Genomic DNA, 25,982 nt, shown 5'->3' with positions numbered 1-25,982 from the left:
TCTTTATATATTTCTTTGATTGTGATACCTAAAGATGTTGATCTATTGAACAAAACTAGTAAACTAGTAGTATCTTTCAAATATATCATGTCATCTTTTTTTCTCTCGGTATCAGTCATTAAAGCTTTTTCCCATATATATATATATATATATATTCATATTTATATATACTGACTATAACCGAAACTAGAATAAAAATTAAATTTATTCAAAACGCAACATATTTCATCAGATTGTCCGACTTCTTCAGGCATGGGAACACAGAAAGCAAATAAACACTATAAGAAACATCGTATCACTATAAAAACGACTATTATAAAATTCAGTTAGCTTGAACTGTAGCTACAGTCTGTGTTGAAGTTCTATTGTTAAGCAGCAGTGTGCGTCTGATTTCACGAGTGTGCTAATATCGGGTAGCAGAGCTGAAAGAGTCCAGTAGATTACATCTAAGGTCATTATTTATGTGATGAGGGTCCATAACAATTTCCTTAGACTTGACTATTCGGTGCTCCACCTCGTCATGGCATATATGAAGGTTTGAAGTTGTTGTCCAGTTTATCTCACGTTGACAGCCTTCATCACACACACACACACACACACACACACACACACACACACACACACACACACACACACACACACACACACACACAGATATAAATATATATGTGATTCTCCACTGAGAGTGCAACAGAAATATCACTATCTATTTTCAAACTTTTGGTCTTTTTGTCGCTAATTTTCATGTAAAATCTGTTATAGCAGTTATTCAATGAAGTCAAAAAAACATACAGACTTGCACTGGATTTGTTGATAGTACATCAACCTCTGAATAAAGCACAGCACTAAGTTTGATATCTCTGATTCATAACAGGTTAATGCTTCTTTCATAATGCGGTCCATGTAGATGATCAACACGAGTGGGTATAGTGTGCACTCTTGCCTTAGTACAGACTATGTATTGCTGTATATAAACAACCCTTTAGCCCAGACAACAGTAGTGTTTTGAAATGCTTTTCTATTTGCACTTTATTGTGCACTTTTTCCAGAATGGAAAAAAAAATAATAAAAATTATGTACAGATCCTTGTTATATTACCATGATTTTTCAACTATTTTTTTAAAATGAAAATCTGATTATATTTGGCTTTTTTGTCTCCTAATTTCTCTTAGCATCTTCTCAAATATTATTTATTCCCACATAATACCTCCAAGGACTCATATGCTTGAGTAAATGTTATGTGGACCACTTTAGTAAGAAAATCCCTCATAAATTCTAACATAGTTTCATTTACCTTTTCATAGATGGATACTTTACTTTTACTTAAAGAAAGAAGAGTAAAGTGAGAGCTTTACTATTCTTTCTTTGTTTCTTCAAGAACTGGAAGCTGTATGCATTAGGGAAACTATGTGAACAACACTGTCCCAAAGGAATGAACTAATAGGATGAATAGCTATTTGGTGAGTGTGAAGCTGAACAATATATGGACATCAATCAGCTGGATCTTCTTTGGGTCGAAGTCATTCTGTTGCATGATTTTTTGAGAGCAGAAGGTGTGTATGTGCTCTTATCAACACCATCTGCTTTCAACTCCCTCTTATTTTGGACCTCATATTGAAAGAATTGGTTTTTGAACTTGAATGCATGGCTGGACATGAAAGAGTCTCTAAAGAGTGGCAGTGAGCATAGGTTCATTCACAAGCAGCCTTTCAAGTAAGCTAGTTATTATTTATAAGAAGATAATGATAACAATAAGGCATAAAGTGTAATCTTTTTAGATTGTGTAAATGTTTGATAGGCTGACATGTGACAAAAATTGAAAAATTCTCATAAGGGACTTGGGTTTGAATCTTACATCCTAGATGGGATTCAATCTGAAGGGTAAAGTAACATCACTTAAATGAATGAGTTAAAGATATTTAGTTATAAGTATATGAAGACTAATTAGTAATAAAAAGTTAGAGACTAATTAGTAATAAAGATAATATCAAAAGAAGATGTGAATGGGGGTTATTCATATTATTATTATTAAGCGACACCTCCAGGGAGTCCAAAGACTCATCGAGGGAGGGCACCTGCTCTACAACTGTGCCTCCACCACCCAAATCTACCAACTACAACTAACCACAACTACACCAACAACGCCATCTACTGCCCATCACCACCACCACCACTAGTATTTCCAGAATCACAAGTATCCATGTCCTCGGCAGGATTTGAACCCACAGCGTTTTGGCTGGAGAGTAGATACCCTAACCACTTGGCCAACCCGGCTGGGTTGAAAAAGAGAATGCAGTTTATTTTTTTTATTAAAAAAACTTTCTTTTTTTTAAAAAAGCAATCCTTTCTACAAAAGGTAAGAAATACATAGATCTGCATATTTTAGTTCAAAATCTGTGATTTTGAATCATCTGGAAAGACAAGTAGAAAGAGAGGAAGGGATGTGTGTTTCTCTATATACAGGGTGTTCGGGATAAATTTGACATATTTATAATTAATTATATTTTTCCGTAAGTTACATGTATTAACACACACTTCTCTTCATTTAAAAGTTTGGACCCTTCTTCATTCATATACAAGATGTCAGAAAGGATGGATAGCTGGAACCCACCTGAATCATGGAAGAGAATAACTTGTATCATGATGATTCGTGCCCGCCATCAAAATAAGGATATTATGACTGCTGCCCAATGCTCCCTGAATACAGTAAAAACAATCAGGCATGAACTAGAGACTTGCAATGGTGACTACGAGGATGTAGCAAGAAGAAAGATCCCTAGCAGACGATCTGATTGCATTCGTACAGCAGAATTCCTCGCAAATCTGCAGGAACAGGTGTTGAAGAACCCTGGCATTGGAATTCGGGCTTTGTTCGTGGAGTTGCTAACTGTAGTCAAGCCCTGGATAACAAGGGTAGCCAATGGTAGGCCGTATGTATGGCAGCAGGATTCGGCCCCTTGCCACACCTCTGGGAAAAGTCAAAAATGGTTTTCTGAAAATTTCTACGACTTCACCAGTCCAAATGTTTGGCCTCCAAACTCCCCAGACCTTAACCCCATGGTTTATTTTGTATGGGGCGCAGTTGAAAAAGACACCAATCGCACTTCCAGTAATACAAAAGCCCAGTTAATGGATAAAATTAAAACAGTTTTTGCGGCCCTTCCCAGGGAGACTGTAGCATCAGCTTGTTCGAGGTTCCGAAGCAGAATTGAAGCTGTGATCGATGCTAATGGTGGTTATTTTGAGTAAATCTTGTTGATGGTATTGTAATTAACTCTGCCTGTAATGTTTTTTTGTCAATTCATTAAATTTAATAGATACAAAGAAGATTTTCTTTTTCCTTACGAAACTGTCAAATTTATCCCGAACACCCTGTATAATAATGTAGAACTCCTGCTCAAAAGACCAATCAAGTATTGTTTTACAATGCTACTTCTAAGCAAGACTATGTATGGTCTAATACTAGGTAACAAAAATCACCTGCTACCTATAAAACAGATATCCAATGCCACAATAAATTAAAAATGCCAAGAAATTATATTTTTTGTTTAATCCTTTATCACGTGTAAGCAAAGTTTATGAGTGAAGTATCTTTCGACTGGCCTACTTGTATATAGAGATTAATGACTTCATGTCCAGTGCCTTAGTATCCCATAAGGCAAAGCACACCTCCTTTCAGACATGTATAATGCTATGCATCATGGGAAGGGCCACTACTCAGAGCAGATGTGTATAATGCTATGCATTATACACATCTGAAAGAAGGTGTGCTTTGCATTATTGGATACTAAGGCAATTGATGTGAAGTCATTAGCCTCTATATATATGTAGCACAGTCGTGAAGATATTTAATGAACAAATTTTGTTTGCTTACTCTTAAATAAAGGATTAAATCAAGAATATAATTTCTTGACATTTATAATTTATAGTATAACCAAGTGAAAAACTTTCAACATCCATGCCACAGTGGGATTTGCATCCAAACTTGTGGGGGTCATAGAATGGAAATATCATCTAGTTTGTCAACCAAGTCCAATGACGATTGAACGTCTTGTAATGCTAAGACATGTAGAGTCGTGTCTTGTAACCTCATGACAGCAGTTACTGGTAGTGACTGTTGTCATGATGTATATTTTGAACAATATTAATAAATAATATTAAAAATTTACCTCTAATGCAGTGAACACTCCATAGACACAATTTGCAGCATGAAAAGCTTCTTTGAGTTCACTCTTCATCTCCTATCACATAGAATAAAACACATTTTTATAAGCTGAAATAAACTTTATATTATATGAAAATTATCACACTCATCATAAAAGAAACATAAAAATAATTAAAACATACCAATATAAAAACATACAAAGTAAAACAATCTGTTTATTGTTATACCAATTCAACATGTGCTAAGCTGCAGAAATTATAGCTCATCAGTGATTGTATGTGGATTAAAGATAGAAACAAGATCACAAGAAATCTATTCCAATCAGAAACCTATCTACATAAAAAATAAATAAATAACACTTAACAGACATAACCACATAATTTCATCTACAAGGTATGAGAGTATTCTCAGAAGGAGAAACAATGAGAAAAAAAAAGCTTTCATATCCACAGCCTGGATGCATCTTCCAGGAGAAATTTAAACAATTCTTTGAAGGATCACAGGGTTGGCAGAGAAAGCTCAACTGGAAATCTCAATTCCAGGCTTTAAAATTCCTGATGTAACAAAATTTTATGCATAGCTATGCATGTGAAAATGAGCAGCAAAATTAAAAGGAGTTCTGGTGAAGTGTATAGAATGACAGCCAAAAAGCACTTAATGTGATTGTAAGAAAACAAACCTTAATTTTTTATAGGCTGAAAAAAACTTTATATCATATAACATAAACAGTCAAACCTGACTCATGGTACTTACACACAAGCCCAACTTATGAGCAGCAAAAGTGTATAAGATTTTAGTGTATAAGGTTACAGGCAGATCGCTAAGTGTCTACTAAAATAAGATAAACAGTCAAACCTGATCCATGGTACTTACACACAAGCCCAATACCATCACTCAATAAAAAGAAATGCGTGAAATGAATATAATATTTGCAGAGCCAAGCAAGAAAATTTCTTCTGTGATCCCATCATAAAATGAACCATTATAGTTTGATTTCAAGGTACATGATTACTCAGGTTACAAAGACAAGTGATGTGAAGTCATTAGCGTCTTTATATGAGTTGCCCAGTCCTGAAAATAGTTCAGGCGAAAATGTTTTTGATTACACTTGGATAAAGGATTAAACCAAGTATATAGTTTTCTGGTATCTTTAGTTTATATCAGGTTACATGATGTTTGTCACTAGTATAATAGTTTCTGTTGAATGATGTACCTATAATCAATATAAGTGACAGGCAGAAAAAGAAGATGTATGGCATGGGCTGATCGAGCTGCATTATCCACAGCCTCATTTTCCTTGACATAGCTTGGGATCCAAACACAGCAAACATCCAAGTGAAGCTTCCTAATATGATGTAACAAATGCCAAAAGAGCACTAGACGTGTATATGGTATACAAGAATTCTTGGTGTCATTTAGATAAGTTAGTGAAACAGTACCTTTGGTAGCATTTCAATTTCACATAATTTAAAACAACCTGAAATGATTGCTGAGCTCTTTACCTGATGGTAAAGAGCTCAGCAATAAAGTAACAATAAAGGGATCAGGTTAGATATTACACTGGGAAATCTCAATGGAAGACAGAAGCAACCTTTATCAAAATCTGTGATTTTGAACCATCTGGAAGCCCAATCAGAAAATCTGAGTACCGGTGTGTTATAAGGAGCTAATGGTAGAAAGAGGGAAGGGATGCATGTTTCCCTAGTGGCACAAAGACAAGTTGCTTGAAAGAATGCAGCCATCCTAAGGTGATAATGTGTTTATTGACATTTATGCAGTAGTGTCTACAATATTGTAAAGAGCTTGCATTAATTCTTTCACATACAATCCAAAGGAGCATATTGCATCTGACATGTTATACAGATTTTTCCAACATGGAAAAAATAAAATAAAACTTGTCAATGTGGGATAGTCTGGAAGGGACTTTAGCTGTCTGTTGCAAAGAAAGCTGCAGTGTCAAAATGACAAAGGAAAAAAATTCTCCAGCTGTACCTGATTTCTAGTGGACAAGATTAAGCCATCAAAGCATACTATCTTTGTCAGAAGCACAGACATTAGTCACATAACCCAGTCTTGATTTGAAAAACTCCCTGTACAGATGGAGCAAGGAGGTGTAAAGAGGGTGCAAAGAATGTTCAATGTTCTCTGACATTTATTTGCTGGCTGGCATGTGTGGGGTAGAAATGCTGACTTTTGATTCAAATGTGAGTCCCAAAAACTTTGTCTGTCCAAACTGAGATTATCATTTAGTAATGGCCAACAATGAAGATGTTTGTGGCAAAAAGTAAACACAGGCAGGCTTCTGTGGTGAAAATTTAACTCCATTTTTCAGGCATCAAAGTTGAAATATGTCAATAGCTTGTGGCAAGTGTCTATGATCTTCACACTCCATTAATGAAGAAATATGTCAAGTCACCACATAAATGGGATTGCATAAAAGGAGAAATCTGTTCAGTTATCAAGTTATCTTAACTTCCCTACTGCCTGTGTTGAATGAAACAGTGAGACCAAATACATGTTATTCAATAGGTGTTACAGAATCGTATCCAGATTTAGCTAAATGTCTATAGATGTCATGGCTGGTTGGATGGTTAACCAATAGTGTGGCACTTAATACAGAACCTTGAGGCACACAATACTTGTCTTGGAGAAACAATGAGGATCAAGATAATGACAGTTAGACCTGGAAAGTTTGAAAATATCAGTTTTTAATAAAAAGGTGTCCGTCTAACACCAAAAATGTGTTAGGTGTTTAAGTATAGCGAACAACTTCCCAACTGTTATACACTTTTCCCATGTCCTATAGATGTCATGGCTGGTTGGATGGTTAACCAATAGTGTGGCACTTAATACAGAACCTTGAGGCACACAATACTTGTCTTGGAGAAACAATGAGGATCAAGATAATGACAGTTAGACCTGGAAAGTTTGAAAATATCAGTTTTTAATAAAAAGGTGTCCGTCTAACACCAAAAATGTGTTAGGTGTTTAAGTATAGCGAACAACTTCCCAACTGTTATACATTTTTCCCATGTCAAAGAAAACTAATACCAAGTATAAATTAAAGATACTGAGAAATTATATACTCGGTATCTTATCCAAGTGTAAGCAAACACAGTTTGTGCCTTTAGTATTTTCAGGAATGGGACAACTCGTACATAGAAGCTAATGACTTCACATCACTTGCCTTAGTATCCCATAATGCAAAGCACATATCCTTCTGTATAATGCTATGCATTATGGGAAGGGTCAATGCATAGCATTATACATACCCATAAGGATATGTGCTTTGTATTATAGGATACTAAGGCAAGTGATGTGAAGTCATTAGCTTCTATATACGAATTGCCCCAGTCCTGAAAATACTTCAGATGCAAAATGTGTTTGCTTACACTCGGATAAAGGATTAAACCAGTATATAATTTCTTGGTATCTTTAATTTATTGTATAACCAAGTGGAAAAACTTCTAACAATTGATATATAGTGCTTGCTTTTTTCAGGAAAGCACTGATGATGATTGTTTTCCCTGTTTAAATTATCTGATGTGCTGGAAAATAGGTAAATGCTCTTGAGAAATCATAAAAAATGAGAGATAATTTTTTTCCCATGACTTGTACATGCACTTAATGGTATTACAGATTAATTTGCTTGTCAAATTCTTGTAAAGACAACAATAATTGCCCTCTGTATCAGGATTTTGTCAGATTCCAAAAATTTATTCTCACAGAAGATTCTTTTGTAAACAGATGCCCCATGGAAGGTAGTGAAAGAACTTTTATCATTTGGTAATGGATTTCATTTGGTAAAATTTTTTCAATTTTTCATTCAGCAAAGTAGGATTAATCTGTCTTTCTTGAATGGGATGTTAAATTAGTTATTGCCATATGAAATGAATAGAACTGAATATTTTTTTTGCTTTGCTTTTGAAGAGTGTGGAAACTTAGAGAATAAGATGATGCCCCCCCCCCCCCCTCCACACACACACACACACACACACACACCAAAGCTCTTCCCAAGCTTATCTATAACTGATTTTGGATCAGGAATTGTGCATTCATTTTGCTTGAATGAAAATAGGGGTGGTATGGTGTTGACCGTTCATGTTACAGATGATGTAAATCAGATCCGTTAGTCTTTTGCTCTGACATAACTAAAAAAAAAAAAAAAAGTACATTTGAAGGCAATTAAGTTCCTTATGGTGGGGAATCTGCAAAAGATTTCCCAAACTTTGTTCTATGCTTCTTGGCTACTGTCATCATGCATTTCACCAGTAAAAAAGGGTGGAAACCAACTCAATGTTGTGACTATTGTAGTTGTCTGAGAGCATTTCACAGAATCAAAATTCTACTATGGACAAAATGTGTTGTGATCAGCTTCCTTTATTTTCTGTCATGATATTCACGAGAGGATACATGTTGCCCACATTGAGTGGATATCATGGTAAATCTTATCTAGTTTGGTTAACAAAGATGAATTTAATCATGTAGCGGGACCATCACCTCACTTATTGGAGGCATGCAATGTCTTCGAAAAAAAAAAAAAAAAAATCCATTTTTGGTCTCTGTAGCAGGTTTTACTGATAATTATTAACCCTTAGCACATCCCCAGTAATAATATTAATGTACTAGAGGCTAACAACCTTTCATGGGTGTTTTTTATGTGAATAAATTTTATGTGAATAAAATTTATTCACATCACTGTTACCATATGATGATGGTAACAGTGATGTTACCATATGATGATGGTAACCAATGATGACTTTGGTTACTGAAGATAATACCAGCTTTATTATTTCCCGTAATAAGTAATGAGATTGTTCTATAATGTAAACGAGTCATATCGTTATATGAATTACAACACAACATAGAATGAGTATTTTGTATCCTTTCCTTCATGGTCATCGCACGGTGATCAGAATTCATTATAAAAAATTATGGAAACAACTACTATGTTTAACACGTTCACTGCCACGCTACTCAGTCATAGTTTGTTCCTGCATGCCAAGCGCTTTCGCGTCTTCAAGGTCACTACGAGTAATCTCGTAGCCGGCTTATCAGATAGAATTTTGTTTCATACGCCAACTACGAGTAATCTCGTATCACTCCCATCTTCAAGGTCACTACGAGTAATCTCGTAGCCGGCTTATCAGATAGAATTTTGTTTCATACGTCAACTATGAGTAATCTCGTATCACTTCCATCTATATATTACATGTTCTGACGCCAGTATTTATTGCGTCTAGTTCAGTTTTAGTTTCTAGTCTCTAAGAACTTTCAATTTCGCCATGGCCAGTAAAAGAAAACTTACTGATATAGAAGTAGAAGCTTATGCTAATATGAGCGATGATGAATTTCATGAAATATTTGGTTCCGATTCTGAAGATGATCCTACAGATGACTCTAGCAGTTTTTTTTATTTTACCGAGTGCTTTTTTATTTCATTGATTGGTTTTTATTTTTATTGATTTTACTAGTTTTAAATTGATTTACAAATTACATGTTATACTACGGATTAACTCACACTCGGCATAGGAGGTTGGTAATCGACATACGAGTATACTCGTAGTTTGGCATCTGAGGCACATACACAATATACTATATTTTAGATGAAATTATTTCTCTTCTACCAAGCCCCCAGATATGCTCTCCGCTTTATTCAGAATCCAAGGGTCCAAATTAAGGTAATTATACAAAGGGATAACTCATGTTTGGCATAGGAGGTCGGTAAATCGACATACGAGTATACTCGTAGTTGGCTTGTGAAGCTCATATACGAACTACGAGTATACTCGTAGTTGGCAGCGAACGTGTTAAGTAAAACTTCAGTTTAATATAAACCATCTGGAGTATACACACATATACAAAAAAACAAGCTACACTACAATCTACATATATGGTCTATCATTTCTTGGCCATCAGACACTGTTACCCCATTACACCTGATTCACAATATATTCTCCTAGAATATATGGTGTTCCCAAGGTACACAAACAACGTCCCACTTCAACTGATAGTTGAAGGTATAAACAGCCTTAATTATCACCTAGTGAAGAAATTAGCATCAACACTCAAGGAGTTGGTAGGTCACCCCCCCTCCTATATAAAGAACACACAACACTTCATACACAAAATTAAAAATATAACATTTGACAAAGATGATTTATTAGTCAGTTTTGACATTTCTGCCCTTAAAACAAGCCATGTTTTACTAAAATTAAGTACTATTATGGTTTTTTATGTGCAATAAATAAGACTCGTTGCATAGGCTTCTGTGGGGGGGGGGAAGAGGAGGAGGACATAATAGAATTCTCTCGCTCTTTTTATTATTATTACTCCACAAATAAGAACCAGATGAGGTAGAATCTGTTTTATTGGCTACTCTAGTAGCTTCAGGAAAATTCTTCTGTTCATTAATCAGGAGAGATATATGAATAAACTAAAAAACAGGTTATTTTTATGGCTAATATAACCTATTTTCATTTAGGAGTGTCCCTCTTTTTACAGTGTCATTGGCTCTTTATTCAAATCTTAGGACATTACTGATGTGTTATAAAGCTAATGTTTGAAGAATAATATATGAGAAAAATTCAGACATACCTTGTTTGGATGTTGTTGGCTGTCTCCTTATCCCGGTGATATGCATACATCTGCTGTTAAAAGAAGGGAATTGGGAAAGTGTGGGTAAAGTAATGCGGGAGAATTATTTGAAAAAACCTGGGTTTTCTATATGTGGGTAAAGAGCATTTGGGAGAGGGGATGAGAACCATTTTTTCTGAAAATAGAAAACTATTTTTTGGCAAAGAGGAAGAAATGATGGGAAAAGGTCAGGGGTGGGAGTAACGAGGTGTGAGCCATTTTCACCATGTGTCGTCTTCGAAATTCGTGGAAAGTGGAGGCTATATCATGTTGCGTGTTTCTATGTTATCTCGTATTGGTCAAAGTTGTAATCTATTTTTTAGATAACAACTTCGAGCTTCCAACTCTTGGAGATTTTGTAGGATCAGCAGGTGTTTATTGAGTTTTTGTCACATTTTATGGCTATCATTTCCGATTCTAAGCATTGTTTTGCTGTCTTCTATGTCTAATATTATGGCCTTGTCGATTTGCGGGGTATGTTTCTGTTCAAGGGTGTAGACTGCTATTTCTGTTTTCCTCTACTTCGTATTCTGCTTTTATTTTTGTGGTTGTGTTTTTTATTGTTTAATTGTTCTGAAATAGGGATGTAACAATCACAGAAGTGTGCTTGTAGTCTTGCCCATAAAGACCTGACAGTAGAACCTGTGTAGGTGGCATCACAGTCTTTTTGGCATGAAAATTTGTAAACAATGTTGTGGTGTTCTAATATTTCTTTGTGTGTGTGAGATTTTGTAAGTTTTAAAAGTGTTGCCAATTTTTGGTTCGTGGTGAATACCAGCTTATAGTCGGTGTGTTTGAAAATATATTTGTAGGCTTTGTATGTTTTCTGGATGTATGGCAGGTCAATAATTTTTTGTGTTGGCGTAATTTATTAGTTGTGTTGGGTAATTCCGATTTTGAAAAATTCGTGTTAGCTTCTTTATTTCTGTGTTGAGATAATTACGGTTAGTAATTATCTCAACTTGTGAGCATTTATGAATTGTGTTAGGATGACTGATTTTTTAATCGAATAAGGATGGTTTGAGTTAAAATGGAGGTAGTTACCGATATGTGTGGGTTTGTGGAATATTTTTGTGACTATTTTGTTGTTTGTTCTGACTAATGTCAGGTTTAGGAAATTGTGGGATTTGTCCTGTTCGGTTTCTGTGGTGAATTTTAGCCTAGTTTATGATATCACTGGTGTTAATTTTGTTCATGAAAGTAGTGTGTGTACGATATCTAGTGTTCTAGAAACAGACCCAAACAAAGAAATAATATTCCAGAAAATAAACAATATCATATACAGCAAAATAATAGTAAAACCCATTACTCCCAACCAACACAAAGTCCTGATAACATTAAAAAAGAACCCAAATAGAATGATCACAAAAGCAGACAAACTAGTCATCATAAACCAAACAGATTACCACAACAAAATAACAGTTATTTTAAACGACCAAAATACGTATCAAAAAATCCAAAATGACCCCTCCCTCTACCTCATAAAACAAATTAACAAGATTCTACACACTCTCAAAAATCAGAACAAGATAAACAAAATCACAATGAAAAACACAACACGGTGCACCACACATACCCCTTGTATGTTCGGCTAAATCAAAACCCACAAAGACTGTTACCCGATATGGCCAATAGTCTCTTACAAAAATGCAACTGCATCACCCTTATGGAAATTCGTAGCCAAACTACTCAAAACCATTACTTACAATGTCAAAATCTATGATAAAAAAACAGACGACCTTTTCCAAAAAATAAAAAACCTAACTCTATCCCACGAAGATGTCCTCACTTCACTGGACACAACCTCAATATACGCAATGTGGAGGTCCGCAGATATCATACACACACTACTCACAGCAGACCACACACTATATTCACAAACAAAATTAACACCCAGTGATATCATGAACCTAATCAAACTAGTAATCTCAGCAGACTTCTTTAACTTTAACAACATGTATATCCAAATTTTTGGACTTCCTATGGGACAAAACATCAGTGGACATTTAGCTGAATTGTTCCTAGCACACAGAATCATTCCTACTCATCCCCCCCCCACCCCCAGGTATCACCTTTTATGGCTGATACGTGGACAATATTCTATGCATTGGAGAAGCAACACACACATCACCACCTTACAAGCAACCCTTAACAATTACAGCACCAGACTAAAATTCGCCATATATATCGAACAGGACAAATCCATCAATTTCCTAAACCTGACATTAGTCAGAACAAACAACAAAATAGCCATGAAAATATTCCAAAATATTCCACAAACCCACACATATTGGTAACTACCTCCATTTTAACTCATACCATCCTTTTTCGATTAAAAAATCAGTCATCCTAACACAATTCATAAATGATTACAAGTAATGCCCTAAGATTTGAATAAAGAGCCAATGACATTGTAAAAAAAGGGACATTCCTAAATGAAAGTAGGCTATATTAGCCATAAAAATAATAGTTTATCTTAGAGGAGTAACATGAAAATATTCCCAGAAATAATACTTATAAAAAACAGGTTATAACAAGTAACGTACATAATGCAAATATCTGAACAAGAATAACAATAGAATGTGACATTTGCTATGATATTGTTTGCTGGCTCATGGTCTGCTGCATACCACCAGCAGCTAAGTACATGTCGTGCTGGATTAGAGATGACCAGACTTGATACAAAATCATCCCTTATTTTTTGTTGCACCTGTTAAGGATATTTGATCATTTTGCCTGATTCTTCGAATACTCTTGATAAAAACTATAATCTACGTGGGGCATTTTTATTTGCTGCCATAATACTAGATGTTTTGTTTCAGTTATATATTCAGCCAGTCCTGTTTTGTGTTTCCTTTCATTCTCAACATTTTTGATATGTTCAGATTGGTATACCTCTTCCAGCCTGGTTGTCTGCCCTATGTGGTGTAAACACCTGATTTCTTAAGAGGTGGATGGGGGAGGGTTTCGAGATTTCATGAGATTAGAGATCTTGTTCTTGGGATAAGAAGGCAACCTTTATATTTTGTTGAGACAGTATCCTTGATATTTTATCTGTGACTTGATATGTATATTGGGGAGAATCACTGTTCCTCCAAAGTCTTGTTTTTCATGTTCTTCCGAGTGTCTTCGATGCTGATGTAGAATTTTGTTGACTAACGTTCAATTGTAATCATTCTTTGTTAGGATGGTAATCAGACAATGTAACTTATGTGCCAAGTAGTGATGGGATGTCAAGTGTAAGTAATGCCTTGTTGTTGTTAGCTTCCTATATTACTGAGAAATTGAGTATGTTCTGTTCAGATAATTCAACAAGTGTGCTGAATGTTAAAGAATGCTTAATGTTACAAGTTTTTACCAAAAATGGTAAAGACCTGTTTATCTTCAATTCAACAGCAAATTTAATCTGAGGGTGAATGTCATTAAAGTATGTGAGGAATGTTTCCAGTTAGCTAATAGAGCCAAGACAAACAATGAAAACATCATAGACATATGAGCCAAACATTAGGTTACGTTCCCTGGTATTGAATAGATTTTTTTCTCCCCCCAAAGCACTCCATTAACATATTTGTTAGAGAGAAGAACCCATTGCTAATCTTTCCTTCTGCCCAAAATATTTCTCTGGGAATTAAAGAAAGTGCTATTGATACAATGTTTAAAGAGATCTATGGTGTCCAGTGGAAAGAGATCTTGTAGTAATTGCAGAGAGTAATATTAGACATTGGCATAAGCAAAAAGACAATTTGAAAAATTGTCTTTTTGCTTATGAAATGTATTTGCAAAAGAAAATACATGGTTTCTGTTCTTGGTACACTGGTTAACATATTGATGATGTCAAAACTTGCAAGTAGATCAGTAAGATCTATTGTAATGTCTTTGGTGAATTCTATGAAATGTGTCATGTTCTTTATATAAGAGGTTGTTTTGGCAATGTGGGGGCTTAGCAAGCTTGCGAGCCATTTCGATAGCAATGAAGTTGAAGAATAACTTTTTGTCAACAACAGGTCTCAGTGGCAAGCTTTGCTTATGCACCTTAGGGATCCCACAGATGCTTGAGGTACCAAGAGGTGTCTTGAATGAAGATGTTTTTGGTGTCATCAGATAAGTTCAGCATTTTTTTAATTTTTTTAAATCAAATTGTTACTCTTATTATGAAAATGACTTATGGGATTGTGTTTCAGTTTTTTATAGGCATTCATGTCATTCAGCAATTATTACATTTTTTATATGTATTCTACTGAATTCAACAAGACTGTTGAGTTGCCTTGGTCATCTTTCAGTATGACAACATTCATTTCCTGTTTAATACTTTTAGAGTCAACTGTTCCATCTATCTAATCTTATTTATTACTAGGCGGTTTTGCTTGCAGAAGTACAGAGGCAGTTTGGATGTGAAGAAAGTTTGCAACATTTGTAGGAACTCTTTGAAGGTTTTATTCTACACTGGCTATGGTATCTAATTTTGGAATCCTACTCAGCGATATTGCAAAGTTGAAACCTCATGAAAGGACACAGAATTCAGAATCAGATAATATCATCAGGACTGGTCAATGACTTCTTTTATTATATTATGTAGCAATTGGTCATTGACACTATTTTTTCTTTGATTAGGTTTAGTAATTTTTTTCCTTCATTCTTTCTTTGTTAACTGTAGATATGTACTCTGTGTTTTCATAGGAGAGTTGATTTAAACTATTCCATGTTTGTAGCAAGGGAGGAAGATTATATGAAGAGTGTAAGACTGGCTATCAATTTGTGAAAGCTCTAACCTCGTGTGACATATGCATTTTTTGTAGTGTCACTTCCACACACTGGAAAATTCTGCGAGCACACTTAGGGAAACAACGCTATTATCTTTGCATCTTAAAAGAAATGTTAACTTGTTACGAATTATTTTTATTTGATTCTCAATTTTTGCAGATTTATTCACCTTTGAGAGCAATGGACACCATTGTGTAGGCTTCTGTGGAATAATATATATATATATATATATAAAATACTATTTTATTGACTATTCTACTAATTTTGTGAAAATTCTTGTTTCACATCATCAGGGAAAATATGTGAATAAACTAAAAAACAGACATCAAGTTCTGGCAACAAGTGAAATGAAAGTGAACAGGTCTTTACCATATTCATGCGTAGGTTTCTGTGGTTAAGAAGTTAATAGAAATATTCCGGTTTTGTGACAACATTTATTAGGACAGTTTAAAGCACATTTCATTTGTTGGTATTATGTACATCAAAAAAGTTCAATAAAAAAACCAAATAACAGATCTATACAACCGTTAACGTGTGTTAGTTGGAGATAATGCTATTTGTTGTCATGTCACGTTCTGTGGTTCACGCTCACTCTGTCTAAGGCCTGAAGTGGGTAAATTTTTAATAAACGATGACCAAACTTGATTTAAAATCAAACCTCAGTTTTTGTTGCATTGCATAGGAATTTTAATCATATTTACTACCTCTTTGAATTTTCTTGTGAAACAATTCTTATCAATATAGGACATGTTTGTTCTATCCCAAAGTACGTCATGACCGGTAGAAGCTGTGTGATATGCTAAGTCAGATTTATGTTTTCTCTTCTTTTGCGCATCCTTTTGATGTTCCCTCATGAGGATTTCTCCTGATCTCCCTGTTTGGCCCACTTAGCAGATGCCACAGGAATAATGAATATGATAAACCCCTGGTTTTTTCATTGGTTGATGTGAGGGTTTCAGAGGATGAAGAGACCTTGATATTTTTTCAAGTTGCAGGAAAGTCACTTTTATGTGTTGCACTCGTACAATAATTTGGCAAATTTATCTGTTACATTCTTGATATAAGGAAGGGTGACTGCATTCTTGAAATCTCGTTTATTTAAGTTTTTTGTAGGTGCTGTGTTGAGAATTTTTTTAATTATCTTAGTTGTATAACCATTCAGTTGTAGGATCTGTGTTAAATATTATATTTCTTCTTTCCACTTTTCTTCTGTACTGGGGATGTTGTATGCTTTATCCCTTAAGGTTTTTATTAGGCCTATTTTTTGGGGTGGTAGTGTGAGATAGCATGAAGAAATCTTCCTGTGTTTGTTGGTTTTCTATAGATGGAGAATGATAACCTGTTTTTTCTTTCATTTATTTCTATAAGCATGTCTAAGAAAGGAATTTTTTTATTTTCTTCTAGTTCCTGAATGAATTTTATGTTTGGATGTAAGTTATTAAGATAGTCATTAAATGCAGTCAGTTCTAGTGCTGTTCCTGGCCAAATGATGAAGATATCATCCACAAAAATATGGAGCCATATTTTTAGTTTTAAGTGCCAGTTTTGTAAAGCATTATTTTCAAAATTTTCCATGTAGAGGTTTGCTAGAGATAAATTTCTATTTTTTAATGCGTAATTTCTCAAATTGTGAAACTTTAGACCAGTTGAAAACTCAGAGTGAGTTTCTATATTCATGTGTAGGTTTCTATCTTAATAACTTACATCCAAACATAAAATTCACTCAGGAACTAGAAGAAAATAAAAACTTCCTTTCTTAGACATCATTATAGAAATAATTGAAAGAAAAAACAGGTTATCATTCTCCATCTATAGAAAACCAACAAACGCAGGAAGATTTCTTCATGCTACCTCACACTACTACCCCAAGCAAAAAAATAGGCCTAATAAAAACCTTAAAGAATAAAGCATACAAGCATACAACATCCCCAGTACAGAAGAAAAGTGGAAAGAAGAAATACAGTATTTAACACAGATCCTACAACTGAATGGTTATATAACTAAGATAATTCTCATGGAAAGGCTTAGATGTTGGTTATACATGCTTACTAAATAGCTTTAATACACTTCCAATATTTAGGCAACGTCACGTTGCCATTTTCACAGGAACTTAGAAGCAAGACACGTGCACGCAAGCAAAATACACAGTAAATGAGGACGAAGTAGGAAGCAATTCTAAGATAATAAAGAAAATTCTCAACACAGCAACTACAAAAAACTTAAATAAATAAGACTTCAAGAACACAGTCACCATTCCTTATATCAAGAATGTAACAGATAAATTTGCCAAATTATTCTACGAGTACAACATATAAAAGTGACTTTCCTGCCACTTGAAAAAATATCAAGATCTCTTCATCCTCTGAAACCCCCACATCACCCAATGAAAAATCATTGTTCCTGTGGCATCTGCTACTTGGGCCAGACTGGGAGATCAGGGGAAATCTGCATGAGGGAACATCAAAAGGATGCACAAAAGAAGAGAAAACATAAATCTGACTTAGCATATCACACAGCTTCTACCGGTCATGACGTACTTTGGGATAGAACAAACATGTTGTTTCACAAGAAAATTCAAAGAGGCAGCAAATATGATTAAAATTCTTACGCAATGCAACAAAAATGAAGGTTTGATTTTAAATCAAGTTTGGTTATCGTTTATTAAAAATTTACCCACTTCAGACCTTTGACAGAGTGAACATGAACCACAGAATGCGACAACAAATAGCACTGTCTCCAACTAACACGCATTAACAGTTGTATAGATCTGTTATTCGGTTTTTTAATGAACTTTTTTGATGTTCATAATACCAACAAATGAACTTGTTTTTCCTAATTTCTTATAATTTGTGCTTTAAACTGTTAGTTCTCTTTACCCGTAAGATGTTAGTCTTACGACTAACAAAACTTGTCGGGTTATTTTTAGTACTTGTTTAGTTTTTTTTTTAAAACAGTTCTCTAATAAACATGTGATCACAAAACTGGAATATTTCTATTGAAGGTCTTTACCATTTTTGGATACACTTGTTCTGAGAATCAAAGACACACAACTCTTGAAAGGATACTTACTTTTGAGTGATCTTGAAGGATTCGGAAATACTGTGCAATATTATTACTCATGCTGTATATTTCATCTAAAAACCAATCTCCTCCCCAGGAAGTCATGTTCACAAGGCAATCACCTGCAGCTAAAGAAAACAGATCAATGCAGTATATGATTTATAACAAAAATAATTACAATACCATTAAAGTACAGGAAGACCTCATTTTTACATTTCTTCCATGTACAAAGATTCAAATTAACAAACATTTCAAAATCAAAAATATAAACAAGAAAAATAAAAAAAGCATAAACACAGAATGTCATTAGCATTTGTATTTTGTTTAATATATATTTTGGTCCACCATGAAGTTTTATTAACATTAATATTTAAACAATAAATTAAAAATGGCATCTAAATGTAGAGCTGATTCGACACCTTTAAGAACTAAAAAAAAAAGCAGCAAATCACTTACCAGCGAAGTAAATGATTTGACACACTGAATGAGGTGAGCATCATTCTGATGTGTGTGAGAAGCATTAAAGTTAACGACTTCTACTGTTTCCATAATAGCAATGCAGATAAGATAAAGTGTTCACATGTAGGAATTGTTAATGCAAAAGTATCAAGAACATCATATTCAAGGATTTAAAAAATGGAAAATATGAGTACTGTGGATTGACAATATGAATCAAATCATTTCTGTAACTCAAGCAGTAATCATGGTGAGAGCAAAGTCCTTGTTCAATGATTTGGTTTATATGTGGATGGGATCAGTCTGTACTGGAAAATAATGCCTAGCAAATATACATACCTGTGAAGAGAAATCTAGTCCTGTAAAATAATTATAACCATAATTTGTAAAAATTGCAAAATTATTAACTTGAGAGATTAGTTTTCGTACTGAAAGAACCAATCTCATTTAAATACATTATAAATTTAGGAATGATTCACTTTATGACCAAGCTAACTCATTTTTTTTTTATAAAATGAGGCCTTCCTGTAATTTTAACTATAATGATGTATTCTGAAAGATGAGAAGAATACCGTTGACATCAATGCATTACAGGTCATAATATATCACATAAAATGATATGTTCTTCTTCAAGTGCTATTTCCTAATGGAGTTCAGTAACCTTTGCAAACTTATTTGTCTTTAGTGGCTTTGATTAAGAGCTCTGTGTTCAGTTTAGTCCAGTTTTTTATATTTCTAGCCATGATATTTTTCTTCTTCCAGGGTTTTCTTTTTCCATCAATTTTAATTTCTAGTACTACGTGGAAAATGTTATAATTATGGTTTCTCATTAGATGTCCTAAATAGGAAGTTTTTCTTGTTTTCATGATATTGATTAATTCTCAATTTTTATTTATTCTTCTCAGTACCTCTTCATTCTTTATGTTTTCTGTTCATGGGATTTTGAGCATAAAATTATGTGTACTGGATAGAATGGAAAATAATTTTAGGATACAAATGTATGTAGGATGAAATTATAAATGCTTTAAATTTTTTTTGGAGATTCAGTTTTTAGTTTTTAGTTATGTAATGATTCATATTTACTGCTTATTGTATATTTGTTTGTTCTTCCTAACCCAGAAGAAGCCACTAGCATGTGGCAAAACTAGTAAGGTTAATTAAATAACTATTATGACCTATAAATCTAGTGTTAGTTATTTTTGTTACATTTGTTTTTGGTTGAAAAAACCAACATACTCACATAACTATACACTTTTTCACAATAAAATGGTACCAATTATTACTGAGAACCTTTGCAGCTTAGTTAGTTTTGACAGAGCCCTTTGGCTGGAGTGACCTGGGTTCAAATCCTGTCTACAACATAAGAAACTTTTATCAGTATTTATCAGTCAAAGGTGAATTAGTTGGTCTCATACAGAGGTGGTTTTTTTTTTTTTTTTGAAAACTTAGTTTTTCGTCCCTCAAAACAGGCAAACCAGCTCCACACACATCTACAGATATAATTGCAAGAAGGAAGAGATTAGAGCCTCAATATGTTGTCTTTCTACTGCACATAACAGGTTAGAGATCAATAATAGTCGACCTCCTGGATGGAAATGACACACTGGACAAGACATTATTGCCTGCTTTCTCCTAGATTCTGTTTCACCTATTCTCTTTGATATCTGTCCACAGTCACCCCCTTATCATCTTTATATCCTTATCACCAACTGCATATTCATTCCCATTTGTCCAAATTTGTGTAATAACTAAGTTCTGTATATCTGTCAAATGCCTTTGCAAAATCCAGCAGTATCATAATGTAGTCATTCCCTTTATTCAACTCAGTATCACTATTATAAAAAGTGAGTGAACTGCTAATGTATGATTTATCCTACACAAAGCAATGCTTCCTCCCCTCACCTGATAAAGTATTGTATTCTTATCTACCCATTCCTGAATTCTGTCTTTGATCATTTTTTCCAATACCTTTACCACCACTCCCATATACCAACTAGTCTATAATTTACTCTGGCAGTCTTGAGGCTTCCTTTATGCAACAGAACTATTTTGCCCTCTATCCATTCCCTTGGAATTTAATCAGAGCTGAGACTTAAGTTAAACAGCTTAATCAGAGACAATGCCATTTCCTTTGTATATTCTCATAATATATTTAACCTGATGTCTTCTTTAATCCAATGACCATATTTACACAGAAATGCTACAGTATCCTAAGTACGTCCACCAATCGCTATTTGCAAGTCAGTTCATGTCACATCGGAAGCAGCAACATCTTCATTTGGATTACAGACTCTTGCAAAGTGGTCACTCATCCATTTTGTGTGCTTCTCTTACCATCCTATTATCAGCATTTGTTAAAGATATCTTTCCATAGTCAATCTCCATTTCACTTGCCACATAGTGAAAGAACTCTTTGAAATTTTCTTTGGTCTGCTTCACTAATTTCTTCTCATTATCAGATTCTGCTTATACAAGGCACAGATGATTTACCTTTCTCCTTATATACCCTCCATAGCATTTTGTCTTTTTTGCAGCTCCTGTTTAAAGATAGTACTTATCTTTAGTATTTAAAGATTGTAACTTATATGTTGGGTATGTAATCATATGTTGCTTGCTTCTGCCATTGATTCACCAATATCCCATGCATTACTGACATGCTTTCCTCAGATTCTTGCACCATGGCTTCACTATGCCTACACATATATCCTTTCTTAACTGAAAATTCCATAACTGTAACAGCCTATAAAGTCAAGATTACATGGTCACTCTGTTATGGATAGATTTTTTCTGATCCTATGACTGGATACAGCACTCTCAAGCTCTGAGTCCCCTTGATTATATGCTGTTTCAAGTAATCATTTCTTAGCAGGTGAATACATTTCATTTTCTTCACATCATGTAATCTTCCCTCATTCCAGTCAACTCTGTTGTTCAAGTCCCTCATATTAATTAATTGACCTGCATGCACGATAAATTTAATACTTCATAAAGTATAACATATAATTTGATATAATTTTATAATAAAGTTAACTTTATCATAAAATTGTATAAGAGAAATGGATACATCATGATATTAATAGACTTCATTGGGTAGTTTATCAAATATAGAAAAGTACTGTACACCATGGAGTGAATGAACAGGAGCATGAAGTATGAGTTAGTAGTGTATAGGAAAACAAAGTTATATAAAGGTGACTAGTGAGTATACTACACAGGTCAGACTTTAGACCATTACATCTTCTAGTATGTTAATGATAATGGGATAACAGCTTGCTAATGATATACAGTCCACAGGGTTAGCCTAGTGGCTTTGCAACAATATGTCTGGGGAAGGAGTGTCCTTGGTTCGATTCCCGTCGCCGACGTGAGGAGCTTAAGGATCTTCCTCAGCCATAGCCAAGTTAGCCAGTCTTGGGCGTGGACAGCAGGGTTTATCTAGGGTTTTTCATCTGGCAAGCAGGCAAACCGGCCCCATGAACACACACGGATCTACAGCCATAAATACTTAACCCCCCCCCCATGAGGGGCTCAACTCCCCCAATAGGGATGGGGGAGAAAAGGAAGGAAACTCCATATGAATAAATAAATAAATGATATACAGTTGGACAGAGTGCTCTAATAGAATGGCTGCTAGCAGATCTGAATGAGCAATTCAGTTAGTCTGATGTTAATGAATACAAAGATATGCATTTTGGAGTGAAGATATTGATATTCAATTTTGCAACAGAAACTGTGAAGACAGTTTTTATTGCAAAATTGAAAACCTAATTTAAAAATTAAAAATTCAGGGGACATGCTGCAAAGGTAGTAAACCACACATACACTCAACAGCAATGTAATGAGAAAGACTGATACATGCAACAAAGAAATCCACGTGTCTCTTTATAAGACACTGACATGACTATACCCAGAATGCTTGTGATATGGTTTACTGGTTTCCAAGAGAATAAAGTAGTAGCAGTAGAGGGGATACAGAGACAAGCAATTAACATATTAGACATGCAAGAATTTGATTTAGATAGAAGAGAGGGAGGTGATAGATATGATGGCAACATGCACACTGGTAAAATGATTTCATAGATAGAGATAGGCAGGAGGGAAGAAAGGAAAGATTTATTGATTGCAACTGAATAGCAAACTGTTTAAGGGCTAATTTTTTTTCTGAGAGTGAATGAGATGGTTTCTAGTGTAAGTGGTGAGTAACATAATCTGTAAATTTAATGAGAAGTATCTGATTTTAACCATGATGAATTAATGTATAACATTTCATAACCAATTTTTAGAAACAACCACCATGTGGAGTAAAAACAACTAATTAAAGTTAAATTTACTTACTTAAATTTCAACCTTAATGTCAAGGTCACCACTATTTGGGATGTGTTAAAACATTATCCTAAATAATAAGAAATGTCTCAATAAGACAATCAAGCAATATAAAATCTTTCATCAAGATATGCATCTTGCTACTTGACATGCAGTATTTAAGAATTTTTAAATTAGGATTTTCCTGATATGTGAATCAGAAGGTATGGGCCATGGTGAAAATATTCCTTAGTCCTCCTTGCATCTCTACATTAAGAATGAAATTTAATCAAAGCTTTGCTCTCTAATCAATTTTTATGCTCAGATAACAAATGTAATTAGTGATATAATTCAAGCACAACTGCAGATTGGGTTGGTGATGATTGTGCAAAATAAAGTCTTTCCCAGCCACCTTCCTGTGGCCCATTTCCACAAATGAGACTCTGGTGGGGGCAAGTTTTGCTGCCTTTTTGAGGAAATGCAAACTAGAATTCTAAGTGGCAGATGTCTTTCATTGCCTAGTGAAACACCACCACCCTGCCTGTTGAGGGTGTGAAGTGCTTACTACCACATTTTGTCTCCAGAGTAAGGCCTCCAATTTGTTCTCTCTCTCTCTTCTCACATGCAGAGTGGTTGATGGCCTTTTTGCTGGGCAAGCTAAACACACTGGTATAAATATTCAACTTGGAGTCAGTTTTTTCTCCCTTTAAGGGTACAGTAGTGAAACAGTTTTCTGCAGGCTGGCCACCATAGTTTATGGAATTGAGCCTGATGGTAACGTCCCGATTAGCTGGTGAATAATCCTGCTTACTTTGCAAGGTTCTGCCTGGAGGGAGACCGAGTTAAAGGTATGCAGGGAACAATGTCCAACATCAAACTTAGAATGGAGTCTGAACACACACTGTGAATGAGTTACATACAAGTCTCTCACGCAAGCTGTATGTCCATGCTGTTTATGTTTCCCGAATGAAAAATTCTATATATAAAAGTCCATCATACTAATACTAGCATTTTAACTGTGGATACAAAATATCCTATTAAAAAAATCTAAAAATATTGAAAATACAACAAACTGGAGAAAAAATAAAAATATGCCCTCCCCCATTTTTTTTTCTTCTGATAAAAAAAAAAAAAACACACTTCAATTTCACCAACATTTGTGGCATCAATACAAACATCAGTGATATACACCACTAAATAACAGAACCCCAATTGGCATCCTCTGCAAAGACAATCCACCTCAACTGTTCCAACTATATCCTGCATGATGCATTCCTCAAAAAAAAAAGGAGGAACATTTGCTTTTGTAAAATCTGGTGTCCCTTGCCAAAGACTATCCAACCTGGAATTCCAGCTTTCTGACCTGCTCTGGCTTGAGATTTCCTATGATCACTTTACAGTCTTCATTTGTTACCTTTAGTGCTCCCCTATCTCTGACAACCATGCTGCTCTTTTCAACTTTTTATCACTAAAAAATCTTTATATACAAACTAATTACCCAAATTGAGAGATTGTTTTCCTAGGGCCTTTAACGTACATAATACAAACTATCTCCCCTACTCTAACTTCACAGATCAAGCCAGAAGGGAAGCTGAATTAATTGCTATCAGTCATTACCTAACACAAATAGTTAATCTACCAACCTCACCAAAGGAAAGGGCAGAGACCTCTTGGTATCAGTTTTTTCCTGCCAACTCTTGTCTGGACAAACAAGGTAAATCACCTCCCACAATACCAAAAACTGCTCACTGCATGCCTCTTCTGAAATTTTGCTAGAACAACATCAGGAAAACCCTGATTAATTTCAATACTAATAAGCCTCCTGGTCCAGATTGTATTCCACCAGTTGTGCTCAAAACTTGTGCTCCAGAATTAACACCCATCCTGTATTGCTTACATAAGCCATCATATTCTATTGGAATCGATCCAACAGCACGGAAGCAAGCTTTAATCCAGCTTGTACCCAAAAAAAGGTAGAAAAAGTCAGCCATCTGACTATTATTAAAAACAACACTTAAGTCCACAGTAATAACTTTAATTAATAAATAAGGTAGATATTTTGTACTAAAAATAATAGTACATCTTCAGTGTTACAAACAGATAGGAATAGAATAAGGTAACGAATATTCAGTGGATCACCTATTAAAATACAATGTTGTCGCGAGCTAGGAAATGAAAGAAATTAATAAATAATCAAATTTAAGATAATTAGTTTTTTAATGATTACATAAAATAAAAGTCTCCCAGATCTTCGAGAGAGGCAATCATTTCGATTTAAATTCAGTCGGTGTAAAAAAGCTTCACAACTTTCTTTAAAGAGACGTTCATATTCGAACCTGCATCTATGAAGTAGAATAGCTTTATCCCAATGGATATTATGGGTAATGGTAATACTGTGTTGTGCTAGACCAGACTTCTGAGGTTTGTTGTAATCAATATAATATTGATGTTCTTTAATTCTTTTTTCCACAGAACAGCCAGTTTGTCCAAAATAAGAAACATCGCCTTCACAAGGAATTTTGTAAACGCCAGCCAAAGACAGAGATGAGAGTTTATCTTTTGTAGAAGGCAATAAGGAAGAAGTTTTGTTGATAGGAATATA

At 34.6% G+C, this 25,982-nt stretch overlaps 1 protein-coding gene across 1 annotated transcript in view; it reads right to left on the bottom strand.

Annotated features, from left to right (window-relative positions):
- Nucleotides 1–25,982, bottom strand: part of nonC (serine/threonine-protein kinase Smg1) — a 1,124,353-nt gene that overhangs the window by 348,234 nt on the left and 750,137 nt on the right. Inside the window, exons 55-56 of the mRNA XM_090398044.1 lie at nucleotides 18,632–18,750; nucleotides 4,170–4,241 (exon numbers count right to left, since the gene is read on the bottom strand). Coding sequence (XP_090254170.1) covers nucleotides 4,170–4,241; nucleotides 18,632–18,750 — 191 coding nt within the window. The remainder of the gene's footprint in view (nucleotides 1–4,169; nucleotides 4,242–18,631; nucleotides 18,751–25,982) is intronic.

Source organism: Typopeltis vanoorti, chromosome 9, assembly GCF_054136105.1.
Source record: "Typopeltis vanoorti isolate ZY-2024b chromosome 9, IOZ_Tvanoo_1.0, whole genome shotgun sequence".
NCBI classification, from domain to species: domain Eukaryota; kingdom Metazoa; phylum Arthropoda; class Arachnida; order Uropygi; family Thelyphonidae; genus Typopeltis; species Typopeltis vanoorti.
This window is presented reverse-complemented; position numbering and strand designations above follow the sequence as displayed.